Here is a 23,332-nt window from a genome sequence, read left to right on the forward strand (position 1 = left end):
ATTCTCCAAGGTGAACTCAACAGATTATATGACTGGGCGGATAAATGGCAGATGGAGTTCAATGTAGGGAAGTGCAGTATTCTGAGTGTAGGTAGGAACAACCCCTCACATAACTATTGCTTAAATGACACTCTCATAAGTAGGTCTAGGTGCGAGAGGGATTTAGGGGTCTTAGTGAGCTCTGATCTCCGTCCAAGGGCACATTGCATTCAAGCTAGAAATCGAGCTAATAGGGTACTGGGATTTATTTCAAGGAGCGTAAGCAACAGAAGCCCCGAAGTCTTCCTCAAACTATATTTAGCATTAGTTAGACCTCATCTTGACTATGCGGTTCAGTTCTGGTCACCCTACTATAGAATGGATATCAAAATGTTAGAATCGGTGCAGAGGAGGATGACTAAGATGATTCAGGGGTTGAGAAACTTGCCATACGAGGAAAGACTCAAACAGTTAAACTTGCATTCTCTAGAAAGGCGAAGGGTGCGTGGAGACATGATCGAGGTTTATAAATGGATGAAGGGCTTTAATAAGGGAGACATTCATAAGGTTTTGTTGGTAAGAGAACCGGGTAGGACACGAAGTAACGGGTTTAAACTGGATAAATTCAGATTCAACAGGGACATAGGCAAAAATTGGTTTACTAATAGGGTGGTGGATGAGTGGAATAGGCTTAGCAGTCATGTGGTGAGTGCCAATACAATTGTCACATTCAAAAATAGACTAGATAAATTCATGGACAGCGATATTAGGTGGGGTTAGATACACGGGAGCTTAGGGTCAAAGGAGCTGCCTCGTACAGGCCTACCGGCCTCTTGCAGACTCCTGCGTTCTTATGTTCTTATGTTCTTATGTTTTCTTTCTGTTCGTGCTTTTTCGTAATATTTTCTTGTCCATCTTTCTCTTCTTTCTTTCACTAGTCTTTCATTGCTTTCTTTCTTTTCTGTTCTTGTTGTTCCTCCATGTCTGTCTTGCTCTCTTTGTCTTCTCTTTCTTCTTGTTCTTCAGGCAGGGCGGGGTTGCCAAACACTGTCCTCCACCACCACCACATACAGCAGCACCACACAACACCTCTGGGGAAGTGGATCTTCATGTGCCTGGCAATACTCCGCTTGGTCTTGAAATGTTTTAGACAAACATCACACTTGAACTCTCTCAGATCAGAGTGTGTGACAACGTGGTTGTTCAAAGCAGATTTACAAAAGAACCTTCTGTCACACTCAAGGCATTCGTGAGGTCTTTCACCAGTGTGTGTAAATATGTGTCTATTTAGTTCACTCTTCACACTGAACCTTCTGTCACACTCAGGGCATTCATGAGGTTTTTCACCAGTGTGTGTAAGGGTGTGTTGTTTTAGGTTACTCTTGTGTCTGAACGCTTTTCCACACTCTTGGCATTCATGAGGTCTTTCACAAGTGTGTGTAAGTGTGTGTGTGTTAAGGTGACTCTTCTTATTGAACACTTTGCCACACTCTTGGCATTCATGAGGTCTTTCACCAGTGTGTGTAAGGGTGTGTGTGTTAAGGTCACTCTTCCTATTGAACACTTTGCCACACTCTTGGCATTCATGAGGTCTTTCACCAGTGTGTGTAAGGGTGTGTGTGTTAAGGTTACTCTTCCTACTGAACACTTTGCCACACACTAGGCATTCATGAGGTCTTTCACCAGTGTGTGTAAGTGTGTGTGTGTTAAGGTGACTCTTGTATGTGAACACTTTGCCACACTCTTGGCATTCATGAGGTCTTTCACCAGTGTGTGTAAGGGTGTGTCTGTTAAGGTCACTCTTCCTACTGAACACTTTGCTACACTCTTGGCATTCATGAGGTCTTTTGCCAGTGTGTGTAAGGGTGTGTGTGTTAAGGCTACTCTTCCTACTGAACACTTTGCCACACTCTTGGCATTTATGAGGTCTTTCACCAGTGTGTGTAAGGGTGTGTGTGTTAAGGTTACTCTTCTGAGTGAACACTTTGCCACACTCTTGGCATTCATGAGGTCTTTCACCAGTGTGTGTAAGGGTGTGCTTGTTAAGGTCACTCTTCCTACTGAACACTTTGCCACAGTCTTCACATTCATGAGGTCTTTCACCAGTGTGTGTAAGGGTATGCTTGCTGAGGTCACTCTTCCTACTGAACACTTTGCCACACTCTTGGCATTCATGAGGTCTTTCACCAGTGTGTGTAAGGGTGTGTATGTTAAGGTCACTCTTCCTACTGAACACTTTACCACACTCTTGGCATTCATGAGGTCTTTCACCAGTGTGTGTAAGGGTGTGTCTGTTACGGTCACTCTTCCTACTGAACACTTTGCCACACTCTTGGCATTCATGAGGTCTTTCACCAGTGTGTGTAAGGGTGTGTGTGTTAAGGTCACTCTTCCTACTGAACACTTTGCCACACACTAGGCATTCATGAGGTCTTTCACCAGTGTGTGTAAGGGTATGTCTATTAAGGTCACTCTTCTGACCAAACACTTTGCCACACTCTTGGCATTCATGAGGTCTTCCACCAGAGTATGTGGGTGTGTTTGTTGAGGTCACCCTTCCCAGGGAGTCTTTTCCCACACTCTTGGCACTCATGCTTCCCTTCAGCAGTGTGTGCAAGGATGTGTCTGGTGAACTTGCTCTCGGTCTCAAATCTTCTCTCACTCAAACTCGACCTTTCCTTTATGACTGGAGATGCTAGTTGCAAAGTGGTGGTGGTGGTGGTTCTACTGAGCACCCCTGATCAGAGCATGCAAGGTGCTGTTCAAAGTTATGGCACTGAATTTTTTCTTTGGCACAAATATGATGAAGGAATTGCACTGTACTGTAGTGCATGGTCTGGCACTGATCCTCACAGCAGTGGCAGGCTGCTCCTGCTGGTCCTGGCCCCTCAGGCTGCTGCCCGGCCCTGCAGCCTCCACTGCAACAGAAGCCAGCAGCAGTGAGGACGCAGCACGGCACCCGCCTCAGACCCTCGCTGCTGCACCAGCACCAGGGGTGGCTGTTGGGACAAAGATCACAGCCTCATAGAAACATGCTTCAAACTGAATACCAAAAGCATCTACAAATTCCATAAAATGTAGCTGAGCACAACACAGTTACTGGTTTTCAACCCCAATATTGTGACAACTGCATCAAAGAAACTGAGGCAAAATAGACCCAGAGCAGTGAACTAGCTGCCCTTGACAACCTGGAGGCAACCATGCAGCAGGCAGCTGAAAAGCACCTTGTGGATATGGGAAGCGGAAAACAGAGACAGAACAATGCTGCAGAACAGCCACCACAGAAAAGGGCATTAAGGAAGGGAAAGAACAGAGCAGGGAAGTGTGCAGAGTGCCATCACTTTGAGAGAAAGAACAACAAGATATCGTGGATAAAAAACAAACAAACAAAAAATAAGATAAAACCAGACATGTTTAAACATGAAAGAATCAAATCATCACCAACAAGATTAAAGGAGACAGACCTCCATGACTACTAGAAGGCCTCTGGCTCAATAAAGAGACAAAATAATGCAAGCACTTGTGCTGTACAAAGTCCACAGCAAAACAATGGATGCAACAAACATTTGCCAAAACAACAAGACATTAACAAATACTGGGGAGGGGGAGAGAGAGGGAGAGAGAGAGAGAGAGAGAGAGAGAGAGAGAGAGAGAGAGAGAGAGAGAGAGAGAGAGAGAGAGAGAGAGAGAGAGAGAGAGAGAGAGAGAGAGAGAGAGAGAGAGAGAGAGAGAGAGAGAGAATTAGACATAACAAGTAGTACCTATTAAACAAGGACGCACGGCTCAACAAGCTATTTAAGCCGATCACTTTCCTCACTATAGAAAGACTACAAAATGAACACACTGGCTTCATAAACCACAAACCCAAACTAGCAAGAGCTGTTGTTTTATCGCCACCTTCATCAACAAACTCCCTGTGTCATGTTTTTGACTCTGGGAAGTTGAAAAAAGCCGTCTCATTTTGGTAATCTTCCGGTCATGAGCAGAGGAATTGAGAAAGGCGACTTTGAGGACACGCACACCCCACACAGAAGGACAAAGGCAACTCTGCCCAAAGGTGTGCACCGCGCCATGGCGGAAAACTGGCTGAGGAAAATATCCGGAAATACACGAAAAATGGCTTACCAGGCAGACTGTTACGGGGGTGAAGACTTGCTGACAGTGTGCTGATGGTGTGCTGACTGTGGTTATGGTGTGCTGATGATGGGCTGACAGTGTGCTGATGTTCTGACGATGTGCTGACAGTGCTGATGATGGGCTGACAGTGTGCTGATGACAGGGTGACAGTGTGCTGATGACGTGGTGACAGTCTGCTGATAATATGCTGACAGTATGCTGACAGTGTGCTGACGAAGGACTTCTCTCACCACAGTCTGTTGGGGAAACAAAACAACACTTGCACATCACAATGGAGGTGAGTAAACAGTAACGGAGATGAGTCAAGGGACTGGAGAAGAGGAAGGAGTTAAGGTGATGCGTAAAGAGCAGAGGAGATGAGTAATATATATATATATATATATATATATATATATATATATATATATATATATATATATATATATATATATATATATATATATATTTTTTTATATATATATATTTATATTATTATATATATATTTTTTTATTTTTATATATATATATATTTTTTTTTTTTTTTTTTTTTTTTACATTGCGGCCTATTGCACCGGTAGGCTTCTTCCCGGTGGATCCTGATGGTCGGTCCAAGGCTTCTTTCCGGTGGGTCTTGATGATCGGCCAAGCCCGTTCTGGCGCAGGCGAGTGTTTATAGTGGCGCCATCTTGCATTGGCTCATGCTGCCCTCCCAGAGCTCATCTTTGATCCTAGATTCTAGAGTCCGGGTTGATAGGTGGACTTCTGGACAGCATGTGGGTAGTTTTAAGCCACTCAGTGGCGGCTGAAAAGGGCATCAAGGAAGGGAAAGAACAGAGCAGGGAAGTGTGCAGAGCGTCACCGCTTTGAGAGAAAGGACAACAAGATAACGTGGATAAAAATATATAAAAAAATAAATAAATAAAAAAGAGAAAAATAAAAAAAAACCGGACATGTTTAAACACAAAAGAATCAAATTGTCACCAACAAGATTAAAGAAGACATAAACTCTGAAAACAAACAACCACGGAGACAAATAAACATACACATACACCCTTCTGGTCATCTTACTCTCCTCCATTCGCTCCACGTGGCCAAACCACTTTAAAGTCTGTCGCTTCACTTCTTCCACCACTCCACACTTCTTCCCTTCACCCCTGTGACACATTCCAAAATGCTCGTACACACTCCACAGAGTCGTGGCACAGGGATGGTGTCATGCAATGACCCCACCTCGACCAAAAGCTCTTCTGCTTTCATGAACATGTCGTGGAAATGATTCTCCGCATCTGCTCTGAACTTGGCAAAAATGGTCTTGATGCCACGAATCGTGGCACAGGCTGACACTAGGTCGCCATCTTTTCTCTGAAAAGTTCGACTCGGCTCGAGAGTATGCGCCAAAAGCCGCCAATATACACTTCACTACAACCAGTCCAACGATAAAGCAGGGAACACGTATGGCGATGAGGAGGAGCCCAGCGTTGGTGTCAAGTTCTTCCTCTAGAAAAAACAGCGATGACAGGCAGAAATTCAATGAAAACCAGCACTGCGTCATGCCTCTCAGTCCACCTGGTGGGGCACAGGGGAACGAGCTTTTTGCGCTTGGCCTAGGTGAGGTTGACAACCTCTGTGAAGTGGAGAGAGCGCATATTCGAAGAATGAACGAAGTTGTACACCTCGGTCAGTGTTTGAAGAGCAATCTTCACTTCCTTGACGTCACACGCCTTCGTCAGTACTAGATTCTGCCGGTGGTTAAAGCAGTGGATTGGCTTGGCCAGGGTGTACTTCTTCATGAGTACTGCGGCACACCCTTTGAATTTTCCCATCATGGCACTTGCTCCATCGAAACCAAGTCCCCTGCACTTGATCATGTCCAATCCGAGGTCTTCAATGGTGCGCAAAAGGAGCCAGGCTAAACCTTTACTGGTGAGGTCATAGGCGTGCACAAAGGCAAGGAAGTCTTCCTTTTATTTCCTCTTCGAAGTGCCGAATGATGATAGTGGCCTGCACTAAAACTCACTTTCTGCTTGCATGTGAGGAATGAGGTCATAGATTTTTTCCTAGGCCTTTAAATCTTGCTCTATAATATTCAATATACGATTCCGTCACTGAAATACTGCAAATAAAAAAAAATCCTGAGCTCTCCAGAAATGCAACAGAAAGGTACCAGTTCTCGTTTTGACTCTCCTAGAAAGTGGACATATTAGCAGATGGGGGGGGGTCGTCCGACCCACCCCCCTGGGTACGGTGTACTACAGCCCTGTACGAGTATATAGATTGTTAGATGAGTGCGGGGCCCATAAGAGCGTGGGGCCCTGGGCACGTGCCTGTTGTGCAATGGCCCTGCAGGAGAGTGAAAAATTACATCAGACACCGAAAAAAAAAAAAATCATGCCTGAGCATCCCGTCCACCTCCGCATAGTAAAGCCCAAGGAACCTATGGAGGAGGATTTTTTTAAAGTTTGGAGGACAGCGTCCAGAGCTATCTAGTGGCGGCCGGCTTCGCTCCCCAGCTCTCTAGCTTTTTAGGGGTATCTGAGATATATTTTATGTTTTCTCAATTCATGGGTGTTTCAAATATTTAAGTTATCCTAATATTTTTTTCGGAGGGGCCCGGGCCATCTGGCTTCCCACTCCCATATCCGCGCCTGCATATGCCTACAGCCGACGACACATTCCGTATTATAGTTGCAGCACATTATAAGCGAGACAGTTCTGTACCCACTATCCGCATACACTCGAGATTTTCTGGGGGGGGGGGGGGGGGGGGGGGGGAATTTTTTTTTTTTTTGGGGGGGCCATTTTGTGCAAATCCTCTTGGAGGCTTTGCCTGTCTTCGTCAGTGAGAACCATGTTACCAATCTTTGTGTCATCTGCACATTTACTAATGCAATTTTTGAGTCCAACATCCACATCGTTGATGTAAATAATGAAGAGCACTGGGCCAAGAACCGAGCCCTGAGGGACGCCACTAGTGATCGGCGCCCACTCTGAGTTAAATCCGTCAATCACCACTCTTGTTGTCTGTTGCTCAACCAATTCGCGATCCATTGGTTTACTTGACCGTCAATACCTATTTGCTTTAATTTATAAAGTAATTTATGATGTGAGTCTTTATCAAATGCTTTCTGGAAATCAAGACAGACTACGTCCAGTGATTTGGTTACGTTATGAACTGAGAAGAGGTCGTTATAAAAGGTCAATAGGTTTGATAGGCACGATCTTTTGTTATGGAAGCCATGTTGTGAATCCCCAATTAATGAGTGGCTTTCAAGGTAACTCACAATTTTGTCTCTAATTATGCTCTTGAGCAGCTTACCTACAACTGAAGTTAGACTAATGGGCCTGTAGTTACCTGGTATTTTTCTGTCTCCCTTATTAAAAACTGGTGTCACGTTGGCCTTTTTGCAATCTGAAGGGACGATGTCTTGTCGCAAGAACATAATTATTATTAAAAAGTTGTGAGGGAGGATAATTTCAATCTTTGTTTCTTTAAGCAGTATAGGATATATTCGTCGGGTCCAGGACTTTTATTTGTTTTAAGGGATTCGGGACCTTTAATGACTTCATCGGTAGTTATTATAAAGTCTGGCAATGCATGCTCCAGATTTACATTAGCACTGTTGTCGTCACTGGTGTTGGTGGTAGTGGTGGGAAGACTGCTTGTATTAAACACCGAGGAAAAGTAATTGTTTAAGAGGTTTGCAATGTGTTGGCTGTCAGACACTTGTGCACCGTCACTGTTTGTTAAAGGTCCAATTCCAGCCTTCCTATTTTTTATATACCTGAAGAAGGGTTTCGGATTATTTTTGCAGTTGGCTGCAATGTTTTCTTCATCTCTACACTTTGCCTGACATACTAATCTTTTCACTCACCGCCTGGCTTCATGATAAAGTCTAATGTTTTCGGGCGTGCTTTGTTCTTTCTTTAGCCTGCACAGCAATTTTCTCTCCTTAATCGAGTGTTTAATTTCGCTATTATTCCAAGGTGGGCTTTTAATAGTGTTACTTCGTTTCTCACACACTGGGACAAAAGTGTTCTGCTGAGTGAGTAAATAATCTTTAAAGTTTAGCCAGGCTTCCTCTACGTTGTTGTCACCTGTATTATTTGTCAGACTTCTATGAAATTACCTCTTGAAATTTAGCACCTTTTCTTTATTTTCAGTCACTGTTGATTGAGCTCTGATATCGACGCACACTGATCTACGATCGCAGGAACCAAGGTGTTCTCCTACCGTGACATTAGTGACTAGGTTATCTTGGGGCACTATAGCAAGGTCAAGTATGTTATTTTGTCAAGTTGGTTCAGAAACCATTTGGCTTCGGTAATTTTCTTCTGAAAATTCGATCATTCTATGTGACTCGCCTTCTGTGCCTGACAGTGTCGCCCAGTCAATATGGGGGAGATTAAAGTGCCCTAATGTCAGTGAGTCGCTGTTATTAAGTGACTGCCTTAAAACGCTGTACATTTCAACATCTTCTTCGAGTGATTGCCCCGGAGGCCTGTAGGTGACAGATATATTTAGATTGACTTTTGCAATGTTTACTCGCACGCACAAATGTTCAACGTTAGTCTCTTGTTGTTCTGTCATTGGGTTGCAAATGGTTTTTGATGTAAAGGGCGACGCCACCACCTCTACAGTTAACACAATCTTTTTTGAAGAGTGTAGCCATGTAGTAATTCACTTTATTATGGCCTTCCTAATATCTGCTGAAGAAATTACAACTTGTCATGAACAAAGCTGCAAGGCTAATAAAGGCTCTGCCCCCCTGTGAGAGAATAACACCTGCACTTATAGACTTGCAATGGCTACCCATTAAGGCAAGAATAGTCTGCAAAATACGTGTCTTGACTTACCAAGCAAAGCGGCTTGGTAAACCTGGATATATGAGAAATTTACTACAGGATTTTCATTGGACACTGCCATGTCAGTGAGACACAGTGCAGAACAGCACAGACTCTATGAGCCAAGGGTCAACCTGGAACTGGGTTTCAGAGCATTTGAGAAGAGTGCCCCGCGGCTCTATTATGAGTTACCCGGGGATGTTAACCAACAGCATACCGCCCTATGTGATATAAAAGTGGCCCCCAGTACCGCACTGGGAGTAAATATTTTTATTGGCTAAATCCCTTCAAAATGACCCCAGTAACAAGGAAAATAGGTTCATTCCATTCACTGTCGCCCATAAGTGCTCTGCAGTTATCTACCCCCGTACGCTTGTGGCTTACCCTTGCCGCGGCCCACAAGTTGCCGTCCCTTGCCTTGGTATAGTTTTTTTTTTATATATATATATATATATATATATATATATATATATATATATATATATATATATATATATATATATATATATATATATATATATATATATATATATACGAGCATTATATTGTTTTTTGTCTTAGAGTGCTAAAAGTATGTACAGCCGGTCGATATACATTGTTTTTCAGTGCAAAATCAAGTGTTTTTGTGACGAAAATGGTTCCATAATTCAATACTTGGTAACTGAGATAGAATGTGTGTGTGACTGGCTCAAGGTCACTACTCGGCTGACCTCACAATAATTATAGAACGTTTTCACTTTGTTTCGGACTTGATTTCGTTCGTGTCACACGCCCAAATTCACTTTCCATGTGGGTCGACGTCACCCCTGGGGGCATATTGGCCTGGGAGAGGCTAGGCTGACTCACAAGTTGACGCTCTGACCCATATGAGCGTATGGATGCGCATGGGAGCGTCCTTTCAATTGCAATTAATTACGGAAATTTGCAAACGCATCTGACACATCAACGGTATATGATTGGAAATCGCTTTTAACGCGTAAGACGCGTCAACGGTACTCTACAGGTTAAGAACAGTGGCAGTCTGGCAACCTTCAAGAAAGCGCTGAAGACTCACTTATTCACTAAATCCTACGACTTTACAAACGTGAGGATCAGGGTTGCAGTAAAGGAAATAATTGAAACATATAATCCTATTTTTCAAGGAATTACTTCACATACACACAAATATCATCCACAGTCTTTTCTGATACTTTGATTTGAAGCTGCTGTCATTTTTCTTTGAGCAATTTCAGTGAGGACATGTCCAAAACACGACATGATCTGGTTAGACTGTTAAGAGACTAGAGAGTTGTGGTGTGGTGCTGGCCATGGCTGGCTGGCTGGCTGCAGCTGGTCAGTCTTAGGACTGGCTCAGACAGCCAGCCAGGTTACTTATCACGATGTAATATGATACAAGGTTACTCCAACATGTGTTTTACACTAATGTAGACAATATTGAGGTTTACGTTCATTTAATTATTTTCATTTATAAAAAAATATAATAAATCAACTTAGATAAAAAAATCTGATTTGAATAAAAAAAAAAAAAATTAATTTAAAAAAATCAACAACCCTGTTGAGGATTGAGGACAACTTTAAGTGCTAATGTTACCGTTGTAATGTTGGCGGCCCTGTGGAGCGCTGCTGCAGCGGCGGACCGGGGCCTGAAACCTCATCACCGGTGAACGGAAACAGGTAAACTTGACATGGGTAAGCTTGGGTGTGATTCTGGAATATTACCAAGCTGTCACCTCAGCCACAAAAAGCTTGAAACAGGTAAACTTGACATGGGTAAGCTTGGGTGTGATTCTGGAATAATACCAAGCTGTCACCTCAGCCACAAAAAGCTTGAAACAGGTAAACTTGACATGGGTAAGCTTGGGTGTGATTCTGGAATAATACCAAGCTGTCACCTCAGCCACAAAAAGCTTGAAACAGGTAAACTTGACATGGGTAAGCTTGGGTGTAATTCTGGAATAATACCAAGCTGCCACCTCAGCCACAAAAAGCTTGAAACAGGTAAACTTGACATGGGTAAGCTTGGGAGTGATTCTGGAATATTACCAATATGTCACCTCAGCCACAAAAAGCTTGAAACAGGTAAACTTGACATGGGTAAGCTTGGGTGTGATTCTGGAATATTACCAAGCTGTCACCTCAGCCACAAAAAGCTTGAAACAGGTAAACTTGACATGGGTAAGCTTGGGTGTGATTCTGGAATATTACCAATCTGTCACCTCGGTAAATCTTAAGAAGTACACTCCACCCCCTCCAACACCCCAGCCCGCCTACCCCGCCAAGACAAGCCTGGGGACCTGTGGGGAACCGGGGTTTTGGGGGGGGGAAGCCTAAATCACTGAAAAATGGGCTTCCAAAATTTCCCTAGAAAAATCCCTAAAACAGGGAAAATTCCATAGTCTCAAAAGTAGGGAAAGTCCCTAACGCATACTCTTGTAGTCTATTGCAATATGACCTAGCATTCGGTCTGTTGACGAATGTAAGGCGTGTCATTGGATTGTGGGCATAGTGGCCCCGCCCACCCCACCCGCGCTGCGTAATTTCTGACGGGCCACGCCGCATGACAAATATATTTAAACTACTCCAACCGAACTTTACGACCTGCTAATCAGGAGGGCTTCCCCCCCCTCGACCCACATGTATATGCGACTTCTTTCTGCGAAGAGGTATTTCTCGCAACACCGGTTGCACCACCGTCGCGGCTGCCGCCACAGGAGGCTGCACTTTTGTCAATATTATCCCATATTTTCAATAATAAATAGTCCTTGAATTGGATTTCGAAAGCGTTTCCATGGTTGTTGAACATCTGTAGAAAAGATATATAAATAGCTAGTGTTGTTTCATAAGGTAGGTAATGGATTGAAATACTGGCACGGTACTTACACTATTCTTAACCCATCAGTTAGCTTCATCAATCCTTGTAGGGAACCGTTGTTTTGGTGGTGGAAGGCCAAATCACTGAAAAATGGGCTTCCAAAATGTCCCTAAAAAATCAAATAAATGGAAAATTCCCTAGTTTAAAGTAAGGAAAGTCCCTAACGTATACTCTTGTAATTTATTCCAATATAACCAACCAGCCACCGCAGCGGGTCTTTTGACGAGTGTCGGGCGCGTAATTGGATGGTCACTGTAGTGGAACCCCCCCACCCCCCACCGCCGCCGCCCCAATCCGTATAATCAAGCAACTCTTGGGAAATGTCATGTTTCATAAAAACATATGGTACAATACTGACGGTAAACCCATCCACTTCTTGTAAGTTGATGGTAGATCATTGTTACCGAGTAGTTTGGGGTACAAAATGCAACAGATTTGTGACAGCTGTCATATATGACCCGTTAGTGACCTAACGATTGCTACGTATCATCCTGGCTTCCATTTTACTTAAACTATGAGTACTCGCGTCGAACAATATCCGGTTGGTTTCTGACACGTGACAAGCTTCATGCGACTGCTATTCACAAAACGCATATATGTCACACGCCCGGGTCATTATTCGATTCAATTTTTGGATAGTAATCAGTCCTTTTGTCTAACTACATGCATACCAATAAAGAGGTTAACTAGTCAGTCAACACTTACTGAGAGGTGAAGTACAATGATATATTGAGTGAGAGAGTGAGACTCTGGTCCATCCATCATGGCAGCGCGATGAAAACTGACTGAAAACATGCCTACGTGGCGCTGCTTGTGCGATTCAACCCGCATAGTAATACATCCTGAATATAATCATTTAAAATTATAAAATACAAATACTTGCGCTATTATGTGCTTTAATATAGCGAAGAAAATAACGTAGAACTCATAAAGACCGTTTTATGTCTAAAATCATAAGCATCCATGCGCGTACTGATTTGGGAACTATATAGTTTGTATGGTGCACTGCAAGGCAGGTACGAGGCTCAGTCTGTGCATAGAGGCGCTCGTGAAACAATAACAATGGACTTAGAAAATCCAAGCACCCAACTTTATAATTAACGAGGCTTGCCCCCTGGCCCCTCCCCAAGGTAAAACGTATACGAAAATACATTTTAATTAAAATTCTCTCACGTGCTAATTTACTACGAATATTGGTTTGGAGTGGTGCTCCCTAAGATTAACCCTGAAATAATACCAAGCTGTCACCTCACCCACAAAAAGCTTGGAACAGGTAACCTTGACATGGGTAAGTTTGGGTGTGATTCTGGAATAATACCAAGCTGTCACCTCAGCCACAAAAAGCTTGAAACAGGTTAACTTGACATGGGTAAGCTTGGGTGTGATTCTGGAATATTACCAATCTGTCACCTCAGCCACAAAAAGCTTGAAACAGGTAAATTTGACATGGGTAAGCTTGGGTGTGATTCTGTAATACTACCAATCTGTCACCTCTGCCACAAAAAGCTTGAAATAGGTAAACTGGACATGGGTAAGCTTGGGTGTGATTCTGGAATATTACCAATCTGTCACCTCGGTAAATCTTAAGAAGTACACTCCACCCCCTCCAACACCCCAGCCCCCCTACCCCACCAAGACAAGCCTGGGGACCTGTGGGGAACCGGGGTTTTGTGGGGGGGGAAGCCCAAATCAATGAAAAACGGGCTTCCAAAATTTCCCTAGAAAAATCCCTAAAACAGGGAAAATTCCATAGTCTCAAAAGTAGGGAAAGTCCCTAACGCATACTCTTGTAGTCTATTGCAATATGACCTAGCATTCGGTCTGTTGACGAATGTAAGGCGTGTCATTGGATGGTGGGCATAGTGGCCCCCCCCACCCCACCCGCGCTGCGTAATTTCTGACGGGCCACGCCGCATGACAAATATATTTAAACTACTCCAACCGAACTTTACGACCTGCTAATGAGGAGGGCTTCCCCCCCCTCGACCCACATGTATATGCGACTTCTTTCTGCGAAGAGGTATTTCTCGCAACACCGGTTGCACCACCGTCGCGGCTGCCGCCACAGGAGGCTGCACTTTTGTCAATATTATCCCATATTTTCAATAATAAATAGTCCTTGAATTGGATTTCGAAAGCGTTTCCATGGTTGTTGAGCATCTGTAGAAAAGATATATAAATAGCTAGTGTTGTTTCATAAGGTAGGTAATGGATTGAAATACTGGCACGGTACTAAAACTATTCTTAACCCATCAGTTAGCTTCATCAATCCTTGTAGGGAACCGTTGTTTTGGTGGTGGAAGGCCAAATCACTGAAAAATGGGCTTGCAAAATGTCCCTAAAAAATCAAATAAAGGGAAAATTCCCTAGTTTAAAGTAAGGAAAGTCCCTAACGTATACTCTTGTAATTTATTCCAATATAACCAACCAGCCACCGCAGCGGGTCTTTTGACGAGTGTCGGGCGCGTAATTGGATGGTCACTGTAGTGGAACCCCCCCACCCCCCACCGCCGCCGCCCCAATCCGTATAATCAAGCAACTCTTGGGAAATGTCATGTTTCATAAAAACATATGGTACAATACTGACGGTTAACCCATCCACTTCTTGTAAGTTGATGGTAGATCATTGTTACCGAGTAGTTTGGGGTACAAAATGCAACAGATTTGTGACAGCTGTCATATATGACCCGTTAGTGATCTAACGATTGCTACGTATCACCCTGGCTTCCATTCTACTTAAACTATGAGTACTCGCGTCGAACAATATCCGGTTGGTTTCTGACACGTGACAAGCTTCATGCGACTGCTATTCACAAAACGCATATATGTCACACGCCCGGGTCATTATTCGATTCAACTTTTGGATAGTAATCAGTCCTTTTGTCTAACTACATGCATACCAATAAAGAGGTTAAATAGTCAGTCAACACTTACTGAGAGGTGAAGTACAATGATATATTGAGTGAGAGAGTGAGACTCTGGTCCATCCATCATGGCAGCGCGATGAAAACTGACTGAAAACATGCCTACGTGGCGCTGCTTGTGCGATTCAACCCGCATAGTAATACATCCTGAATATAATCATTTAAAATTATAAAATACAAATACTTGCGCTATTATGTGCTTTAATATAGCGAAGAAAATAACGTAGAACTCATAAAGACCGTTTTATGTCTAAAATCATAAGGATCCATGCGCGTACTGACTTGGGAACTATATAGTTTGTATGGTGCACTGCAAGGCAGGTACGAGGCTCAGTCTGTGCATAGAGGCGCTCGTGAAACAATAACAATGGACTTAGAAAATCCAAGCACCCAACTTTATAATTAACGAGGCTTGCCCCCTGGCCCCTCCCCAAGGTAAAACGTATACGAAAATGCATTTTAATTAAAATTCTCTCACGTGCTAATTTACTACGAATATTGGTTTGGAGTGGTGCTCCCTAAGATTAACCCTGAAATAATACCAAGCTGTCACCTCAGCCACAAAAAGCTTGGAACAGGTAACCTTGACATGGGTAAGTTTGGGTGTGATTCTGGAATAATACCAAGCTGTCACCTCAGCCACAAAAAGCTTGAAACAGGTTAACTTGACATGGGTAAGCTTGGGTGTGATTCTGGAATATTACCAATCTGTCACCTCAGCCACAAAAAGCTTGAAACAGGTAAATTTGACATGGGTAAGCTTGGGTGTGATTCTGTAATATTACTAATCTGTCACCTCTGCCACAAAAAGCTTGAAATAGGTAAACTGGACATGGGTAAGCCTGGGTGTGATTCTGGAATATTACCAATCTGTCACCTCGATAAATCTTAAGAAGTACACTCCACCCCCTCCAACACCCCAGCCCCCCTACCCCACCAAGACAAGCCTGGGGACCTGTGGGGAACCGGGGTTTTGTGGGGGGGGGAAGCCCAAATCAATGAAAAACGGGCTTCCAAAATTTCCCTAGAAAAATCCCTAAAACAGGGAAAATTCCATAGTCTCAAAAGTAGGGAAAGTCCCTAACGCATACTCTTGTAGCCTATTGCAATATGACCTAGCATTCGGTCTGTTGACGAATGTAAGGCGTGTCATTGGATGGTGGGCATAGTGGCCCCCCCCACCCCACCCGCGCTGCGTAATTTCTGACGGGCCACGCCGCATGACAAATATATTTAAACTACTCCAACCGAACTTTACGACCTGCTAATGAGGAGGGCTTCCCCCCCCCCTCGACCCACATGTATATGCGACTTCTTTCTGCGAAGAGGTATTTCTCGCAACACCGGTTGCACCACCGTCGCGGCTGCCGCCACAGGAGGCTGCACTTTTGTCAATATTATCCCATATTTTCAATAATAAATAGTCCTTGAATTGGATTTCGAAAGCGTTTCCATGGTTGTTGAACATCTGTAGAAAAGATATATAAATAGCTAGTGTTGTTTCATAAGGTAGGTAATGGATTGAAATACTGGCACGGTACTTACACTATTCTTAACCCATCAGTTAGCTTCATCAATCCTTGTAGGGAACCGTTGTTTTGGTGGTGGAAGGCCAAATCACTGAAAAATGGGCTTCCAAAATGTCCCTAAAAAATCAAATATAGGGAAAATTCCCTAGTCTAAAGTAAGGAAAATCCCTAACGTATACTCTTGTAATCTATTCCAATATAACCAACCAGCCGCCGCAGCGGATCTGTTGACGAGTGTCGGGCGCGTAATTAGATGGTCACTGTAGTGGAACCCCCCCACCCCCCCACCGCCGCCGCCCCAATCCGTATAATTGAGCAACTCTTGGGAAATGTCATGTTTCATAAAAACATATGGTACAATACTGACGGTTAACCCATCCACTTCTTGTAAGTTGATGGTAGATCATTGTTACCGAGTAGTTTGGGGTACAAAATGCAACAGATTTGTGACAGCTGTCATATATGACCCGTTAGTGACCTAACGATTGCTACGTATCACCCTGGCCTCCATTCTACTTAAACTATGAGTACGCGCGTCGAACAATATCCGGTTGGTTTCTGACACGTGACAAGCTTCATGCGACCGCTATTCACAAAACGCAGATATGTCACACGCCCGGGTCATTATTCGATTCAATTTTTGGATAGTAATCGGTCCTTTTGTCTAACTACATGCATACCAATAAAGAGGTTAAATAGTTAGTTAACACTTACCCAGAGGTGAAGTACAATGATATATTGAGTGAGAGAGTGAGACTCTGGTCCATCCATCATGGCGGCGCGATGAAAACTGACTGAAAACATGCCTACGTGGCGCTGCTTGCGCGATTCAACCCGCATAGTAATACATCCTGAATTTAATCGTTTAAAATTATAAAATACAAATACTTGCGCCATTATGTGCTTTAATATAGCGAAGAAAATAACGTAGAACTCATAAAGACCGTTTTATGTCCGAAATCATAAGTCCCCATGCGCGTACTGACTTGGGAACTATATAGTTTGTATGGTGCACTGCAAGGCAAGTATGAGGCTCAGTCTGTGCATAGAGGCGCTCGTGAAACAATAACAATGGACTTAGAAAATCCAAGCACCCAACTTTATAATTAACGAGGCTTGACCCCCTGGCCCCTCCCCAAGGTAAAACGTACACAAAAATGCATTTTAATTAAAATTCTCTCATGCTAATTTACTACGAATATTTGTTTGGAGTGGTGCTCCCTAAGATTAACCCTGAAATAATACCAAGCTGTCACCTCAGCCACAAAAAGCTTGAAACAGGTAAACTTGACATGGGTAAGTTTGGGTGTGATTCTGGAATAATACCAAGCTGTCACCTCAGCCACAAAAAGCTTGAAACAGGTTAACTTGACATGGGTAAGCTTGAGTGTGATTCTGGAATAATACCAGGTATTATTCTAGTGTTTGCCCATACTCACCCCTCGCAACCAAAATTGGCTAGGGGGCCATTGAGACTTCGGGGAATGCGGTGGTAAACATAAAATGCGTCGCAAATGCATAGTTTTTGAGTTATGAGGGGTTGAAAATACCCTAGATGTAGGGAAATTAGCTACAATTACTTAGATGTAGGGAAATTTCATACATTCTGTTTTTTTTTTACAACGTACGGAAACCACGCAAGGTAATGATTTAAAGTCACTCCGCACATTTAAAATCCGAAATTATGCCTCCATATTGTACTTAAGGGCATATTATACATACGGACGATGTGTTTACATGGCGACGCCACTGCAATATGGGCAGCGTTGCCAATGATCCAGTTAGCAATGATACGCTAGGTGAGACCAGGTCCACCACGCATGGTTATTTATTATTTTTTTTTTAACACGCACCTTTACCTAATACTATTTCCAATGGTACGCTAGGTTAGCAATGGTACACTTAGTTAGCCATTAGCCCACGCATGTGAGACCAGGTCCACCACGCGTGGTTATTTTTTTTTTTTAACATGCACCTTTACCTAATACTATTACCGATGGTACGCTTGGTTAGCGATGGTACGCTTAGTTAGCCATTAGCCCACGCATGTGAGACCAGGTCCACGCGTGGGGATTTTTTTTTTAGAACACGCACCTTTAAGAGGGGGGGGTCCAGGGGGGGGCACAGCCCCCCTTGGTTAGCAGTGGGGTCGTTAAGTTCGGTTGGAGTAGTTTAAATATGCTCCCCCACCCAAATACCCCGAGTTCACGCAGGTCCCCCAAGATCGTTGGGGGAAGGGGATTAATTCGGCTTCTTTACTTTTAAGTACTTTTTTTATTTTACTATGATATATGGAGGCGTATTATCGTATTCTGGAAGCGCGGAGTCAATATCCACAATCACCTTGCATACTGGGAATACGAGCCCGTGAAGCAGATTCAAAATCCGGTCAGTAAGGATTCACGTGTTTGAGCAGCTCGGGAAAGAGGTTCGAGAGCCTGCACTTCCTGCACAAGCCGTAGCATTGTTAAAGGCGCGGTGTTGGATGGATCCCGGCTAGCCGGTGGTTTTACTTGTGTCAGTGATAAACAATGAAGATACACTGTGTTTGGTGCCACGGACTCTACTTGGAGGACAGAAACCTTGCGATGAGGTGACAACGTACTAGAGAGAGGGCATGAGTGTGGTGGAGGCGTTTATGTGAGCACAGATGGCTGCTGGTGCCACGCCAGATGGTGAGGTGAGCATCGTTTGGTGGGTTCACTACGCTTCTCTCCCAAAACAAGCTTGGGGATCCGCTGAGTGCGTGGTTTCCGTGTGGGGAACACTAAATTCATCGCAAACGCTTATTTTAGTGGTGATGGGAGGAAAAATTCCCTAAATTTAGGGAATTTCCCTAGATCTAGGGAGTTTTTATCCCCCCCCCACACTAAAAAAAATACGCGAATGCGACGGATTTTGTGTCCCCCACCCGAAACCCCGCATTCCCACCAGGTCCCCAGGCTTGTATGGGGGGGAGGGGGGAGTATGGGCAAACACTAGAATTTTACCTTATACCAAGCTGTCATCTCAGCCCCAAAAAGCTTGAAACAGGTAAACTTGACATGGGTAAGCTTGGGTGTGATTCTGGAATAATACCAAGCTGTCACCTCAGCCACAAAAAGCTTGAAACAGGTTAACTTGACATGGGTAAGCTTGGGTGTGATTCTGGAATAATACCAAGCTGTCACCTCAGCCACAAAAAGCTTGAAACAGGTAAACTTGGGTGTGATTCTGGAATAATACCAAGCTGTCACCTCAGCCACAAAAAGCTTGAAACAGGTAAACTTGACATGGGTAAGCTTGGGTGTGATTCTGTAATAATACCAAGCTGTCACCTCAGCCACAAAAAGCTTGAAATAGGTAAACTTGATATGGGTAAGCTTGGGTGTGATTCTGGAATATTACCAAGCTGTCACCTCAGCCACAAAAAGCTTGAAACAGGTAAGCTTGGGTGTGATTCTGGAATAATACCAAGCTGTCACCTCAGCCACAAAAAGCTTGAAACAGGTAAACTTGACACTGGTAAGCTTGGGTGTGATTCTGTAATAATACTGACCCATCACCTGAACCTCCCCCCAAAAGCTTGTAATAGGTAAGCTTGTAATAGCCTTGTAATACGCACTGGATGGGCGTGGGGGCACTGTGTGGGCGTGGAGGCGTGGGCGGTGTGGCCAACTTCGCAGCGTTGCTCTGTTTTCTTCCGTTGATCTTGACCTTGATCTTGATGTCACAGGACAGAATTAAGACCTAATGCCATAACCAACGTATCCTATAAACTGTTTATGATTGATTGATTGATTGATTGATTGATAGTTTATTGTTGCAGGTAAACAACAAGGGAGAAGGGAGGAACATGCCATCCCAACCCCCAGGCAGGACAGAGTGTGATTATTCCGTAACAGTAAAAGACACTATTGAAGAACATTTAGTAAGCAACAACCTAGTGAAGGAAAATCAAAGTGGTTTTACAAAAAAAGGAAGAGCAGAAAATAATTTAATGGTTTTAAAATACTGTATTGATAAATCCTTTAAAGAGAGGAAACCTTTGTATGTAACAGCTGTGGATTTTGCAAAAGCATATGATTCAGTTAAAAGACAATTTAATAGGAACTTTAAAAGAGTACAGAGTGCACCCAAACCTGATAGAGATAATAGCAGATATATACACAAATGATGTAACATCAATAAGAATAGGGAAAGAAGAGGACATAAAAATGTGTGTAAGCAGTGGCATTAAGCAAGGATGTACAGCCTCCACTACCCTGTTTAAGATAATAACATACACTATAATAGACAAATTAGAAAAGGAGAGAGGGTTCACAGATGAATTCTTTAAATTAAGTGCACTGTTCTTTGCTGATGATGGATTGTTGATATCAAGAACACAGGAGGAAATGGGAAAGATGATCGATGTTTTAACAGACCTCAGCCACACAACAGGACTAAAGATTAATAAAGAAAAAAGTAACGTTTTAATTTTCAACAGCAAAATGCAAATTGAAGAGATTAATGGCATTACAGTAGTCAGTGATATGAAATATCTGGGTATAACAGTAACAAATAAGAGGAATTGTTTTAAAATTCAAAAAGAAAAATCTCTACAAAAAGCAAAGAAATTGGCAAACCTAACTTACCCAATAATATCTCAGAGCTGCAACAAAATTTTAATTGGCAAAACGTATTGGAAAAGTGTAGTATTACCATCAGTTTTGTACGGGTCTAGTATACTTGGGTACACTAAACAAGAGATAAACAAATTACAAAGGATAGAAAACTCAGTATATAGACCAATATTAGGAGCACCTAGCTATGCACAGATACCAACTTTGAGGGGAGAAATTGGCTCCAGCACCATGGAGAGCAGAATTAGAGGAAACGGATCTTTTCGGTTTCACTGCCGCAAAAACTATAAAACCAAAATACACTTTTCTAATGCAGTTTTTTATGCTCTTTCCGAGAATGAAATTCTTTTTTTCGAGAAATGAAAAATAAAAAAGTTATGGCCAGTTAAAGATGGTTATTTCCTATGCATTTATTAAGAAACTTAATTTTCATTTTTTCCTCAGATAATATGGCTAGCGACGAATATAGTCTAAAGTGGTTTTGGGAACACCTTCAATCCAATGAAAGTACTGTCAACTTTCTGCAGAACCACGGAATAATACCGAAAGAGAAATTGTGCCAGAAACACCATCCAATGACCATAGATTACAAGAGGTCTTCCTGGAGATGCCACAAGGGTCGTTGCCGGGAAGAAGTAAACCTACGCAAAAACACGTGGCTAGAAGGATCTACTTTGCCCATGAATAAAATCATTGAATTCATCTATGTATGGACAAAAGAATACACGAGCATAAAATTCTGCAGGGACGAATTGGGTATTAGCCATGACGCGGTTGTGGACTACAACAACTATCTAAGAGAGGTAAGTTAACATTGAGACCAAAACAAACCTAACCTAACCTAACGTCTAACCTAACCTAAACAAACCTAACCTAACCTAACGTCTAACCTAACCTAAACAAACCTAACCTAACCTAACCTAAACAAACCTAACGTCTAACCTAACCTAAACAAACCTAACCTAACCTAACCTAACCTAACCTAACCTAAACAAACCTAACCTAACCTAACCTAACCTAACCTAACCTAACCTAACGTCTAACCTAACCTAAACAAACCTAACCTAACCTAACCTAACCTAACCTAACCTAACCGAACGTTTTCGTTTCAGGTGTGTGCCCATGAAATATTAAACAACCCTGTAAAGATTGGAGGTCCAAACTGCACCGTGGAAATTGATGAAACAGTCTATGCTAAAAGAAAGTACAATAAAGGAAGAATGTTGAAGGAACAGTGGGTGTTTGGAGGCGTTTGTAAAGAAACTAGAGATGTCTTTCTATATGCCGTAGAGCGAAGAGATCGGAGTACACTGGAGAGCTGCATCAAGGAAAACATTCTACCAGGTAGTACGATCGTTAGCGACATGTGGAAGGCATATGAAAAAATAGAGGATATTTCTGGGTACAACTTTAAGCATTTAACAGTAAATCACAGTGAAAACTTTGTAGATCCTATCACTGGAGCTCACACACAACAAATTGAAAGCACCTGGAATTTGCTGAAACGCCGTAACAAAAGGCACTGTGGAACTAGGCGTGAAATGATGGATGGCTACCTATGTGAATTTATTTGGCGTCGCCGGCATGAGGGACAAGACTTATTCAAGGTGGTACTAGAAAATATTTCAAAATTCTAAATTTTAAAGATTTTTATGAAAGGAAATAAACACCTTTAAATAGCCATAACTTTTTTTTTTTTTAAACGTTGTGTTTTTTAAAGATTTTGTGTTCTTAACAAATACATAGGAAATAAACACCTTTAAATAGCCATAACTTTTTTATTTTTCATTTCTCGAAAAAGATAATTACATTTTCGGAAAGAGCATAAACAACTGCATTAGAAAAGTGTATTTTGGTTTCATAATTTTTGCGGCAGTCAAACCGAAAAGGTCCGAGGAAACCAGTTGAAATACCTTAAGTACATAGAAGAAAATGAAAGTAATGATCTGCTTAGAAGAATAGTAGAAGAAAAACTAAATATACCCAAGGATTACTGGATCCAGACAACTAATGAATTTTTGAAAAACTTAAAATTAAAACATTCAGATCTGAAGGGAATGAAGACACAAAATTTACACGGAAAAATTAAGGAATGGGATACAGAAAATTGGAAGAAAGAAGTGGCAGAAAGATCTAGTTTAAAATTATATAATAAATTTAAGAAATTGATTAAGGAAGAAAAGTTTTATGACAACAAGCCATCATCAGAAATATTATATAAGGCAAGGACTAACAACCTAAAATTAAGTGACAGGAATAGGCACACGAATGGTGACACAAAATGCATCATGTGCAATAGTGAACTAGAAAATTTAACCCATTTTTTAATCCAGTGCCCAGCTTATGCAAATAAAAGAAAGAAGATATTGGAAATAGAAAGACTCACTACAGAGGAAGAAGAAGACTTAATTGGAGAACTATTATGTGGTAATATATGTTCAATGTAGTTTTACATTTATGCTCTTA

General features: G+C 42.5%; 1 protein-coding gene across 2 annotated transcripts; it reads right to left on the reverse strand.

Moving 5' to 3' along the window:
* Window positions 1-855: 855 nt before the first annotated feature.
* LOC126993741 (zinc finger protein OZF-like) lies at window positions 856-19,902 on the reverse strand. 2 transcript variants are annotated; one of them, XM_050852916.1, is made up of 2 exons: window positions 19,867-19,902; window positions 856-2,978 (listed from the first exon to the last, which is right to left on the reverse strand). In XM_050852916.1, the coding sequence occupies exon 2, from the start codon at window positions 2,570-2,572 to the stop codon at window positions 914-916; it is 1,659 nt and encodes a 552-aa protein (XP_050708873.1). In that variant the 5' UTR covers window positions 2,573-2,978; window positions 19,867-19,902; the 3' UTR covers window positions 856-913. The 2 variants fall into 2 exon arrangements, with proteins under 2 accessions (XP_050708873.1, XP_050708872.1); XM_050852915.1 differs by lacking the exon at window positions 19,867-19,902 and adding an exon at window positions 4,105-4,354.
* Between the last annotated feature and the right edge of the window lie 3,430 nt (window positions 19,903-23,332).

The sequence above is a fragment of the Eriocheir sinensis genome, unplaced genomic scaffold (assembly GCF_024679095.1).
Source record: "Eriocheir sinensis breed Jianghai 21 unplaced genomic scaffold, ASM2467909v1 Scaffold664, whole genome shotgun sequence".
NCBI lineage: Eukaryota > Metazoa > Arthropoda > Malacostraca > Decapoda > Varunidae > Eriocheir > Eriocheir sinensis.